Source organism: Stegastes partitus, unplaced genomic scaffold, assembly GCF_000690725.1.
Source record: "Stegastes partitus isolate 25-593 unplaced genomic scaffold, Stegastes_partitus-1.0.2 Scaffold75, whole genome shotgun sequence".
NCBI classification, from domain to species: domain Eukaryota; kingdom Metazoa; phylum Chordata; class Actinopteri; family Pomacentridae; genus Stegastes; species Stegastes partitus.
This window is the reverse complement of record NW_007577806.1, coordinates 110300-124380: the sequence shown is the minus strand read 5'-3', so window position 1 is coordinate 124380 and position 14081 is coordinate 110300. Positions and strand designations below refer to the sequence as shown.

General features: G+C 39.9%; 1 protein-coding gene across 1 annotated transcript in view; it reads left to right on the top strand.

The window, feature by feature from the left end:
* LOC103353517 (stromal membrane-associated protein 1-like) overlaps window positions 1-14081 on the top strand; it is a 101239-nt gene that overhangs the window by 55274 nt on the left and 31884 nt on the right. The window contains exons 5-6 of the mRNA XM_008276532.1: window positions 1589-1657; window positions 4673-4750. Coding sequence (XP_008274754.1) covers window positions 1589-1657; window positions 4673-4750 — 147 coding nt within the window. The remainder of the gene's footprint in view (window positions 1-1588; window positions 1658-4672; window positions 4751-14081) is intronic.

Sequence of the window (14081 nt, the reverse complement as noted above, 5' to 3'; positions counted from 1 at the left end):
CAGCTGAAAGCTTTCCTCCATTTGATCTTTGATTGGTTCAAACATTTAAGTCTCTGTGGGCAGTGATAGAAGGCTTTATAGTATACAGATATGCCCCAAAATGGGAGTTACGCTCCTTGTTTCTGAGGGATGCTGAGACGTTTTTGCAGTACACTCGTATCTTTTGTTGCATATCTACGTTTAACAACAGCTAGACACAATTGAAATGGATTTTCACCATATGGCACCTTTAATGTGCCTTAAAATGTGCTCATAAATCTAAGTTTTCTCTCCAACAGTAAATTCTAATAACTAAATAAGCAACATTCAAATATAAAGTCTTGAATAGCATCCTTAGGTGTTGTTTACTCAGAAAAGCTGATATTGCTTCTGATATTGGTCTCTGGGTGTTTTTCCTCCTGTCATATTTTTACTCACAGCAATATAAAGTCCTGAACCTCTACGGAAACAGCACGACCATGGCTAGAAGTAGAGAGAAACCTAAAGTGTTTTCTCTGCAGTATCATAAAGTTACAATGTCATAAATCATAAAAAAGAAACAACAAAAGCTGAATTTCTTTGATTATGTATTACACAAGAACTGAAAGAACTTAGAATCAATGTATACAGCATTTTTCCAAATGCCCCCAGGTGTTACCAGTGCTGAAAAAAAACCCTGCTTCTTACATTTTTAATTTGTTTTCATACTTGTCTCCTATCTGCTCTGATTCAGCACCGCCTGCAGTTGGAAAGCAGTTCAGCCTAAAAGTCCCTGAAGTTGAGTCACTAATGGCTTCCTTATAAGCTAGGTTCTCCGATGTAACAGAACACCGCAGATGAGTTGTTCAAGAGTCGTTGGGAAGTTTAAAATGCATTGATTGTGTTTACACAGTTTCTAGTTTTGTTAAATGGTATTATTTGTACTGTTGTTTATCCCTATTGTAAACCCTATTGAGATAATAGGTTGTCATTGCATTTAGAAGCTAGAAAACTCCAGAAATAATAAAGCTACTGAGCGTCTGTTGTCTGTGATATGTGGGACAGCTGGTTGTGGACAATCGAAACGACCCTTCTTTTACCTTTTCCACAGAGTCAGAGAAAGGCACGGCTGCTGTCATGCTGTCCTATCCTCTGTTGTTTCCTTCTCTACAAAACACTGATGAACCGAGAAATAAAAAAACATTGCCTTGTGAAAACAACCACGCATTGTTGCTGGGAGACTGCAGAGTTCAATTCAAGCCCTGCTCTTAGTCTGTCTCAAAGGTCAACAGCAGGTTAATAGAGGTCATGCCTACACTCTATAATTGTGCGTGTTTGTGGGTATGTGAGACCCTACTTAGACACCGTTCAGTCTGTGCAGCTGTGAGGTTGAATATAACCTTGGACTGCAGCATCTACTGAAGCGAAGAGTACTCTGCTGTAGCGGAGAAAATCCTCCTTCATTCCCTCTAATTAACTCAGTTCTCTCTCTCTCTCTCTCCGCTTCACTTTTCTCCTCCTGCCACGCTCCCTCTCCGTACTCTGCTCTCATTGTTCTTTGGTGTCTCTCTTCATTTTCCTGCTCCGCGTCTCCATGTCTAACCCTCTGTCTGAAATTCTCTGTCTCCAGCAGAAGTCATCTGAAGCTGCTCCTCCCTCCAGCTCGCCGTCCTCCCAGGCTGACAGGAATAGACAGGAGGTGCGGGTTCTCCTCTGTGCTCTGTGGTGTGGTGGTGCTGTGCTCCGCTTGTTCTCTTTCCCTGTAGTCTTGTAGGTTCAGTGTGGTGTTGTCATCTCGTCCTGTGTCAGTGTTTTATCGGGACAAGTGAGTCAGACGACAACAGCCTCACTCAGCTTATGCATTTCTCTGTCTGATAATTAGCCACCACCAGTTGGGACATTGCCTGACTATTTTTTTCATTGTGGCCTCATAGATTATTTAAGCATATGAATTATGTCAGACATGTTTTACACTATAAGAGATCCCCTCCAGGCACAGGGTGCTTCTCTGTCCACCTGTTCTTGCATTTTTCCACATAAAACCCCCGTGGTGGAAATGTCGAAAATGCCAAAAAATTTCACAATATTGCAAATCCGATTTTACGCTTGGTTGATCTGGAAAAGTTGCCATATCAGTTAAAGCCAAATGAGTCAACGTCCAGTGGACCCAGATGTGGTGATTAAATGATGACACACATGGCGCATGTGGCATCCACTGCAGCTTCCACTCCACTGGAGAGACATAAAACAGTGGCAGAGCAAAACACAAGGTCCGTGTGGAGCAGCGAGGATATTTTCTTAAAACAAACAGAAATTCTGGAGGACTGGTACCACCAGCTGTTAATCTCAATCAACCAACTCTAATATTTGCATAAAAAGTATTAGTTCATTTTCAGTTTGTTTTTGTTTTTTTGCACATTTTCTCAAAATTTGCTTAAACTTGTTCAGGCTAGTGTAGGCATGGTTTATATAATAAAACATGAAAGTGGGGCAGTTTGAAAAAGAGTTTATGTTGAAATACATTCATTTTATTATAATTTTTTTGTTCCTTTCTGGTGTCAGATTTGTTTTGATATTGGTGCTGATTGGGTTATTGTGATCCGTATTGGAAAATAACCATGTTAATAAAATGCTAATTATATTATATTGTATTGTCTCCATCAAGGCTACCAGAGCAGATATTTTTCTTTTTGTTGGCACTCAGACAGGCTGTGTCTGAACTCAGTCCCTCTTTCACCCATTCTCTATTGACACACACTCTATAGTGAGCTGTAATCTTTTATTATTACTACTTCTGTTGTTCCATTATTGAGTTTTTTTCTATAAGGAGGCAGTTTTCGCCCAAACTCTACCAACCACAAGCCTTTGCACCTGTACACAGGGTCAGCGTTCCTTTGAGTTCCGCCGGCCAACCAGACGGGAACTGATTAAATAATCCAAGCCAGAACCATGGCCAACGTGATATGTGGAGGAGGATCCCAGCTGTAATTTGCTGTGTTTTATTAGTGATGATCAGATGGGAGTATAATAGCCGGCTAATGCTGCCGAAGCAAATTGGGCAATGCTAGCCTCATTAGCTCATAGTTAATAGAGTCAGAGAGTTGGTGCCTGCCAGAGCCTCAGAGATAATATACTCAAACTTGCTGATGGATATGTCAACAAAAATGCATGCAAAATGTGGCATATGTGCTGCGAAACGAATGACCACAAAGATCAATCAATTTATACAGAACACAGGCCAGCATCTGTTGTGCTGCTCACATGTAAACAGTAGCCACTGGTATAAAATCCCTGAGAAATTATCAGAAATTCAGTTCAGTGTCCATTCTGATTTGTAAATACTGATGATCATGTGCTACTTATTTTTATCATGTTCTCAAGACAAACATCCATCAGCACATAAAACTACAAACAGATAATCAGCCAGTGGGAGAACTGCACTGACTGTAGAGCCAGACACAGACACAGACTGTTATTGGTACCATATTGGCAGGAATGTAGGCTTCCCTTGCTATACTAAAGCTTTTCTCTTTGGCATCCTGACAGTCATTAGCTAAAGCCTTTTTGGCATCAGCACCGCCTCATTTACATATAACAAAGCAAGACAGAAGCATTAACCTGAAAACACTACATCAACTCTCTGCACACTAATAATGTCTGCACATTAAATCTGCATTGTAAGTGCATTAAAATCACATTAAGGAAAGGGATCTAATTGTCTTCAACCTGCTATGAGGTACCGCAAATCTTTACCGCTAGGACTCATGCTTCCTCCTACAGAATGATATAATGAGCACCAAATGGTGGTTTAATGAAGAAAAGTGCCTCCTTTCTGCTCTTTTTCTTTCTCTTCTGTTGCAGTTTTAGACGTTAATTACAACATTACAGGACAGGAAATGTGTCAGTTTAATGATCAGTTGCAGTTCAGAGGTCACGTATTCAGTAGCATTTGTGTTGTTGACTTTATTATTAAATCATACATATATTCCAATTTATTTGAGCACACTGTGTATGAATATGTATTATGATTTCTAATGTAAGCTTCAGTTTTTATTTCTGTTAATGTAAATAATGTATTGGAGGCTCGCCGGTGTGCTGAACGCAAAAAAATCAGGAGGAATAATTAAATCTATATGTATTCACATGTATAGTATGAGAGTCAGGCACCAATATAGAATTTGTGGGTGAAGGGACAGCCAGTAATGGAAGTGTTTCTCCTTAATCTACACTAATGTGCTCTCATTTCAGTTGTTTCTATCAGTGATATTCAGCCTGAAGTATTCTATATGCCTAACATATAGTTTTATGTTAGCAACACCAGTTTCAGTAAGTTTGCTTCTGAGAAATCATCCATCTGAGTACTGTAGCTCCCATGAGCCTCAGCTGCATTTCCATGGAGGAGAATCCAGCCAGTAGTCGAATCAGAGCTGCAGCAAATTCACAACTCTTCTTTACTTGCTGTACCATTGTTACTCAAATCCACCAAAGCTGACCCCCAAAATTTATAATATTTAAACTGCAGATTATAAAATCTATTTTTTTCCAGCATAATCTTTAGCGTCCTAATATTTTGTACTAATATTGAATGCTCATGTGAAAGAGCCCCAACTCTAGGAGGGAGTCTTTACTGTGTGATTGTGACTTTAGTGGATAAGCGTAAAGGGTAGACAACATGCCACTGGCTTAGACTGTCTCCTCCTTCTTTTGTCCACAGAAGGAGCGTGAAAAGAAGAAGGAGGAGAAGAAGAAAGAGAAGGATGCTGACAAAGGGGACAGACACAACAACACAAAGGTACAAGCAGCACTCATAAGTAATAGATTACATGCAACCTGAAAGACATTTTGTTAATGCTGATGCTAAACTGGCATCAAACTGAACAGATTTTTAGCGCGTTTGAAGTTGATTTTATTTTATCAAAAGCACTAATTAACACTTTGTTCAGTCAACATGGTGATAGTTAAAGTGCATCAGGGAGCTGGTAGAAACCAAACTTGAGCTGGATGATGTGTTTGGTAACAAATTCACCTTCTCAGTTCCCTAAGGTGATGCTGGTAGTACTAAAAACATCTCACACAGTCACGAGCCCAAAGTGAAGGACCCGATCCAGGTCATTCATCCATTAGCTATACTCACTTTATCTTGTAGAGGGTCACAGGGGGCTGGAGCCTGTTGTAGCTGACAGAGAAGAGACAGACAACCAACTACATGACCTGTGGAAAACCTACCTGAGTTTGACATGGATAAATTAATTTTATAAAAAGGGAGACTGAGTCCAAAGAGAGCAGTGAGACATGACCCAAATAGATCCCAGGTAATCCTGATCTGAATGCATTCAACCCGAACAGACTCACACAGCAGCTACCAGAACACGCTGTGATGTACGATCAGTTAACAAAACGGGGGTCTAATGACGTCATAGAAACTAATAATGCATCAAAAGACAAATTCTTCGCAATAAAGTTCTCACCTCCTGCCCCAACAATAAAATATTCTGTAGTCAACTGAACTACAGATGTTTTCTCCTGCTGTGCTTATGATGTATGTGTTCGCTTCCAAAAGCATGGAGGAGATTTAGTTTTGTGCTCTGGGGCTAAATTTGTTGCTAACAGTGGGGTCAACCTTCTGCACTGCACTACTCAGCACTTGGCAAGCAAAATACAGAAACTTGGCTGGGCTCTTGAGGAGCCGCTACAAGTATTTACTGTCAATGTGTAGCTCAAACTGGTCATTCTCTGCTACATACACAGTTTTACTGCGAACTTTCCTCTGCGCCCATCATCAGCACACACCTGCTCCGAGCTCAGCCACGCTGTCACCTAATCTCTTCTGGGCAACCGCACACCCGCTACGCTCTGTGCTGCCGCTTAAAGTAGCTACGCTGCTCTTACAACACCTGTAATCAGAGCTGATAGTGAGTACATTTGGATCCATTTGGAGTCATTTGAGGATTAGAAATATTGGCACACAGACCTGAGGCCCCAAGCAGTAAAACGAGACCTTATCTAACTCAATTAAAACAAGTATTCCTGGGCCCCGGTCTGCCTTGGGTCAGGAGTGGACCTGTGAAGACCTCTGTCGCATACACAAACCCAACAGTGTATTGTGATTATCGTGTTTGTTGCCTTGTCACCCTGAATTTTGTTGAAGGTTGTTGTGGGTTTATTTTTGTGGGTCAGCCAATCTTCTTTCTGGGTCAATACCATTATTAGTGATAACTGATCAGGAACACAATTACATTTGCAGTGAAAATACAACTCTTGGTGTCAGAACTTAGAATTAGACAAACTCAAAACAGTGTTGAAATGTCTTTTTGTATTTTTTTTTTTACATGCTCAATTAAAGGAGAACTCTTCAATATTTATCTTGAAGTGATGATAGGCTGTTACTTGTAATGTGTAACCAATCAGATATGGGCGGGATATTGCATAAAACCACAGTGTGTTGCCAGCAGATACAGAGGCGACCATGTCAGACCTAAAATAGCCCTTTTTTAAATATATATATATATTTCAGTTTGTTTTATAAGGAATTAGTTTTAAAAATAACGGTACCCATCGTCGGAAAAATGCTGAAAGTGAGACTCAAGAATCGACCAGGCCACACATACTATATAGTGGACTTCAAATAAATGAATTAATTTACTGCTCACCCTAAACGCCCAATGAACTTCACCAACCTAGAATTAAAACCTTATTAACAAATAGCCAATCGCTGTCAGTTAGCCTGTTGCCGATGTAACTCAACTATGAGGGAAAATGAGGACAATGAAGGTTATCCAACTATCGCCATAGCAACAGTATTCCTAACCTGGAGACTTTTTAAACACAGCAGGCCATTACACAGCTGCTTGCTAACACCTCACATGACACAGCTATTTACTTTGTTTTGCACCTTTGTTGATGCATGCAGAGACCTGCAGTGTTCAGACGGTTTCATTTTTAATTCCCTGAAGCATCAAGTTATATTAAGCAATCCTGTAGATTTATTAGATTTATTTCAGCGAATGCTTAACAGGGTCAGAACGCGTGAATATGACATAGAAATTTTTGCACAGACATATGCAATTTGACACATTTAGCACGGTAGAGGATGATGGCAGCTGTTGTGTTTCGATCTGATGCACACATATGGCCATACTGTGTTTAGATAATGAGGTTACACATATCAGAATGGTGTGTGGTGACGGGTAAAAAGTGTCGAATGTTGTGTGACACTCGTGTCTTTGGTCAGTTTTATTTCAACCAACAATGGATGGAAAGTACCTTAATGCGAAGACTCCAGTGCTCCAATCTTGTTATTTTTTTCTTATTTTTTTCTGGTGCTAGAATTGAAAGCATTGAGATTCTATGGCAAAAACGGAGAAGATAATTGACATTTTTTAACAGAAGTAAGAGTGTTTTTGTCTATTGATCCTACTCTTGTGTGCCAACCTCTATTCAGGGGAATTTGTGTGTATCTTATATGGTTTTCAGTAGCGGCTTGTGTGTTAGTCTTTAATATCTCTTGAGTTCAGTTAACTGTAAAAAAACTGACCTGTAAGTGAACTTACAGTCGAGTGAAAACGGTCATGCTTTATGCGTGTTGTTTGGTAAAGCATTGTGAAAGCCTGAATGATGACAACAAGTGCTGCTTTTCTTTGTGTGTCTGTATGCCAGTGTGGCGTTATGAATGTTCGATGTGTGACAACAAAGAGTCAGGAAGCTTGTGCTGCTGCTGCTGCTCCACCTGAACTCTGAGCCGAATCCTCGAGGGAAACTCCTCATAAACATTCATGCTGTTCACAGATGCGTTAGTTTTGCATCAGTATGGATCATTTCTCAGTCATGCACAGGGACACACAACCATATCTCAAAAACTGTCATCCATGAATCATGAATCAATGACATGAAAGCTTCAACAAAAAGCAACTGGACTTGGCTATTGGGTTCTTGAAGAGGTTTAACTTCTTATCCCAGTGGTTTCTTTATTTCAATCTTCAAGAACCAAAAAGAGAAGTCCGGTTGCTTTTTACTGCAGTTCTTAAGATGATCATATAACAGATGACGGAGAAGCTGCACCATCAGAGTCCTTCCATTTTCACAGGCTCAAACGTAATTGGACAATTGACTGATTAGCGGTTCATGACAAATTCAGGAGATGAAAGGTCTGGGGTTGATTCCAAGTGATTTGCATTCGCTAGTTGTTGATGGACTCCCCTAGTATGCAGTCCAAGGGGTGTAGATCCAAGTCCCTCATTAGGCTGGAAACTCCAAAACACACCTACCAGAGAGATGGGAGAAACTTCAGGAGTGGTCCATTGTCTAAAAGTAGGACTGCAGTGATGAGCTCAGCAACATAAAAAGACCTTGAAGGCAACTTAAGGTCATCATCGCCGATTTCTTTCCATCAAGCCAAGTCCAGAATGCACTCAAGGAGGTAGCCATACCTCGATAATCAAGAGACGCTTTTATAAATGTAGATATAATAGGTTTGCCTTAGGATGCAAATGACTGCTAACACTCAAAAACAGAAAGACCTGATTAGGCTTTGCTCAAAAAAACCCCAAAAAAACATCAACAAACAAAGCTGCCCAGTTCTGGAGTAACATCCTTTGGGGAATGATGAAATGAACATGAACTTGTAGCAGAATGATAGAAGAGGAATATGACACCTGACCTCAGATCAATTCCGCGTGCTCTTCACTTCATGTTAGAATGAAGGTGGAAACAGCCACAAACAAGCAGCAAAGGCGATGTAGTATAGTACCGAAGAGGCATCTCATTGGAGGAAACTCAGCATTTCAGTGGGTTCCAGACTTCACACAGTTATTGACTGCAGAGGATTAGCATTAAAAATAATCCTTATACTTAAAATTATGTTTGTTTACTGAATTGAGCCTGTGAAAACGGGGGGACTTTCTAAAAAGTTCCTAAACGGTTAATGCACTGTTTTTGTTGAACCCCTTGAATTAAAGCTGAAACTCTGCACTTTAATCACATCCTAATTTCCTCATTTCAAATTCATTGTGGTGGTGTTCAGAGAGAAAATTATGAATATTTGTTTGCTGTCTAAGTAGTGGTGGACCTGACTGTATCTGTAAAAACTATTACCCTCTTCCTCCTGTCCTTCAAAAAAACAGCCTTCTGTCAGTCAGTGTAATGAGTGAAAACCTTGCTGCTGGCATGTTTGGCTTTAAAAAAAAAAATGCAGATAGACTGTTAACGCACCAGACTGCACCTGAGGACGACGCCCAATCATTATGAGAGAACACTTGCATAAAATTGTTATTTAGAACAAAATGTGAACATGGATGGAAAAGTAATTGAATGTTGCTGCTGCTAACCAAAATAAGTGTTAAGATGGAAGTGAGTGACGTGGGTTGGACTAGAATATAATTCTAGATCAGACTGACATCAGAACGAGCTGCAATTACTGACGTCTGGAAATGTGCGCGTGATGAAGACAGAATGTGAGTTGCCGCGTGTTTACTTTCGCTGTTAACTGAGTGTATGTGTCGGCCCATTAGAGCAGAGTTAGGTGTTCATGTTTATCCGTCTGTGTGTGTGCATTTGTATTTGTGAGACAGAGAGGGGGAAATAAAGGCTTGAATGGTTGAATGTGTGTGTTTCTGGGTCATGGTTAGTAAATTCAGAGTATTTCCATGGCCTGCGAAGCGGTGAGGGAATAATATAGCTTTCAGCAGTGTATGCACTGCTGTGTGTGTGTGTGTGTGTGTATTCGGATGCTCTACAGGGAACTGGAATGTAGGCTATGGGCAACTGTACCAAGTGAGAGTGAAATGTAATAACACTGGGGCCTGTACTCTGTAGCATGTCTTACTCTACCTCCATCTGCTCATAAACCGAGTTTTATTGCCTTTTTATTACCCTTTAAAATGTATTGTCACATTTTCTATTCTATTCCAATATTCCTATCCTGACTTGTTATTATATCAGTCTGGTTTTCCACTTAGTTCCCATCCAGTCAAGAACACATTTACTCAGCTTTTTGCACCTCATTTCAGACATTTTAGCCATATTATAATTACTTGTATCAGCAACTCTTTTCTTTACATTCTTCACATGCTCAAAATGGATGATTTCACAAAAAACAAAGACATGATAATTGCGGTTGCAAAGGTGAAAAGGTAAATTTAAAGTTGACACAATAGTGAAAGATTAGGTTTGCATGAAAAAGGCGCACATTTCCACTAAACATTAAAAGTGAGTGCAATACCACCTACATTTTAAATTGTTTGAAATCGTGACACCTTACAGTAATCACATTACTTCTGTATTGAGCAGAAGGTGTTCGCTCTTGTGTAGCATTAAGTTTAGATTTACTGCAGTAAAAATTCAGGCCCCGCAATAGGAACTTAGTGCAGCACAAATCAGATTCAAATCAATACTTCCTCAGGATGGAGGATACCAGTGTCCACAAATGTCTGAGAAGTTGTTTTGCCATTCTTCAGGGACATTTCTTTCAGCTGTTCTTTAATTGGAGGGGTTTCTTTTTGAAATTCCCCGAAGGTGTTCTATTGGATTCAAGTCAGGCGACATGCGTGGTCGGGTCAAAGTTTTCGATTTTTCATTTTTCTCTGGAGCCTCTTGTGTGATTTTGGGTGCGTGTTTTGCATCTTTATTATGCTGGAATATTCATCTTAGGCCAAACTTCTGAAGACAGGACGTCATGTTGTCAGTCAGTATTTAAGTCTATCTGCAGTGCTTCACAGTCCCATGTAGAAATGTCATCTCTCCAACACTTACAGAGCTCTCATGTGGCCCCATATCATCACCTCTGTGCTTCTCTATCAGGACTATGCATTCACTGTAGTAGCCTTGAATAGGTTCATGCCAACGTGCTGGATATTATTTGGGCTGAACAAATGTATCTTGGTCTCATTTGATGTGATGTGCTCTCAGTAATCACTGCTGCACTGATTTGTGTTACATGTACATTTACTTTTGTTACGTTGACTTTCTACTTTGGGGTCTGAATTTTTAATAGTCCTTTTAAAGTCTTGGTTTATTATTTAGAAAATACTCTACTTGTGATTTTGCACAGTGTGTGTACTTACTTCTGATATATACTGTATATTAAAGGATTGTTATTGTGGGGAGGACTCTCACCAAAATAAGGTGTAATGTGTCAGCAAATTAGTGCAAAAGGTTTCAGAATCTGATTCTGATTCATTTGAGAAAACACACAATAAAAAGGTGTGATTTTTGCATAGTGCTGGTTAATAGGGCCAAACCTATATTAATCACTTTAACAGTATGTGTTTAATACAGTTTTTGAGGCAGGAAACACAGTCAGCATGTCCTCAAGGATACACACAATGTGTTCTGGTGAATGAGACTGAATGAAATAAACTCCATGGGAGCCTTTGGGGTATTTTCAATTCAGAATTGAATGCTAAATAAGTCCAATAAAGGTTTGTTTTTGTTCCAACGTATCATTTATGTTTAAATCAATGGCTTGTTTCGTTCCACGGCCAACGCGGTCGAACAATTGCGCCTCAGCAAGGCAACAGCAGCAATGCTTTTGAATAAACATGACACAGATCAACATGCACTGACGGCGCATATTGGCTGCTCCTGCTCATTGGTACCAGCAGCTGTACTGACTTTTATGTGCTGCATACAGTAATAACAACAAATAAAACTATCGAAATTGAGGGCGAGGGTTATTTGTTTTTGATACGTGAACTTTTTTTTTAATAATCGTAAAGCTCAACCTGGTCCACCATACTTTTATAAAGATGTAGCTGCAGTATCTCCAATAGGTGTATCATGGACTAGAGATTTTAGATTGACTTTAATTCTTTTTTATTCATAGCTGTAAAGCACTTTACATTCGTGAACTGGGAGTGTCATGGTTCCTGCAGCAGTCTCTTCACAGCCATGGGGGAAAGCTGTGTTTTAGTCTGTTGGTGCAGGCTCTGAGTCTGCCAGAGGGGAGGCTGGTAAATAGAGAGTGTCCTGGGTGGGTGGGGTCATTCTGGATCTTTGTGGCCCGACGTAGGAGTCGACTCAAGTAGATCTCTAGGTGTGGGAGTGGGGAGCCAATGATCCCCTGAGCCGTCTTGATGACCCGCTGAAGTTGTTTCCTCTCTGATGTCGTGCAGCTGCCACACCACACGGTACACCAATAGGACAGGGCACTCTCTGTTGTGCAGTGGTAAAAGTTTTTCAGCAGAGGTGGATGAAGTCCTCAGCGTTCTGAAAAGGAGGGACGCTGCTGGGCCTTCTTGACCATGTGGGTGGTGCTCACAGTCCAGCCCAGATCCTCTGAGATGTGCAGTCCGAGAAACTTGAAGTTTGTGACCCGCCCCACTTCTTCCCCATTGACACTCAGGCCTGAGTGCAATGTGGTCCTCGACTTCTGAAGTCAGTGATGACTTCTTTTGTCTTTGTGGTGTTGAGGTTGAGGTGGTTGTCGCTGCACCAGGCCACCAGTGCTTGGACCTCCTCCCTGTATGGTTGTCCGCAAATTTGATAAGTGTGTTGGAGCTGTGGGTTGCAACACAGTCATGGGTGGACAGTGTGTAAAGGACTGGATCCAGGACATTACCCTGAGGAACACCAATGTTGAGGACAATGGTGGAGGATGTGGAGGTGCCATATATATACTGTATATATGCTACAGTATGATGGGGTGTTTTTCAGGTGTTTAATTTGGTGCATCAGTCAAAAATATACAACCACAGCATCTCTTTCAATGTCTTGCTTTTAAATGGACTAATGCAGAATCCAGAATATTTGTTTAATCAATATATATTTTTATATTGTTGGGTTGGCTATAACTGACGATTATATACCAGTTAACCTGCCTGCTATTTTTCAGGTGATATCTTCAAATTGTGGCCAATATTCCAAAACAATACATTTAGTCAGTGTTTAATAAGACAGAGAAAAGTAATACATCCTTACAGGGAAGAGGCTGGAGCTAGAAAATCTTTGGCTTGAATTTTTTTTTTTTTTTTTTTTTTAGGCGGTATTGATGCTGTGACATAAAATGACATCTACCATAATAGAGGGTTTTATCCATTCCATCCACACCTATTACAGATAGTTTATGGTTTACTCTTCAGCTAATTTAATATCTTTGGAAACCGAAACACACAGAAAGTCAGTCAAGCACACAGGGATCCATGTGAGCCTTTCTATTGTCAGGTGGCAGCTCTGAACTCCTTCAGTCATCAGGGAATCAGTGTCTGTCTTTGACTTTACTGTGCATCACTGACTCCCTGTTATTTGAGTCTGACTTCATCTCTATTTCATTATTGTAAAGTGTAGAATCACAATTAAGTCACATGGAAAATCCTTGGATTGTCGTAGGACTTTGAACAACAGTCCGCTGTGAATCCGTCTTGTCGTTTGTCTCAGGTTACTGTTAACCTGTAACGCTTTCAAAGCTCGTCTGAAAAACACAGTGATGCTGTAATGAATCTGTTCCAGTGTGAGAAGAAAATCAGCCTTGAAAAGAGATATTGCATTTTATTATTGGCATCAAAAGCAATCAGCATATGATTATTCTCAGTCGATGAAAATGAAATTACCTCCATGCTCAGTTTATTGTTACACTGTCTTCCCATATGGATCCACGAACCCTCCATTTCAGAGCTAATATTAGCCGTGCTGTCTGTTTTGGCACTTCAAGTGGCTACATTTCAGAGCCTGAGTTTTCTTTGGCACCAAACATTCACATGGGGCTGGGCAAGTATAACTAAAATATTTTCCACAATAAAATGTTTTATTTCAGTTAATATAATTAATTATTGTTCATAAAGTCCAACAAAAAAGGTTTGGTTTATTTATTCTAACCACTTTAGCCTTTTTTTTTTTTTTTAAATCATAGTACAACAGTAGTAATTTTAATATCTCAACAAGAAAAACACACAAATAAATACATTTAAACACATGAATAAAAATGAAAGAGGATAAATTAATGATCTCACCTTGATACGTATTAAAAAAAATAAAGCAAGTTTTATTAAAATGTCAGATGGATTGCTAGAAAATTAACCATACACTTTAATGGCCCTTGGAATAACTTTAGTAATTCCCTGACTTCAACTCTAGCGTCATCTTTATGTCATAATTTTATTTTTCTTCTGTTCTTTCAGTAAATTAGTCATTTT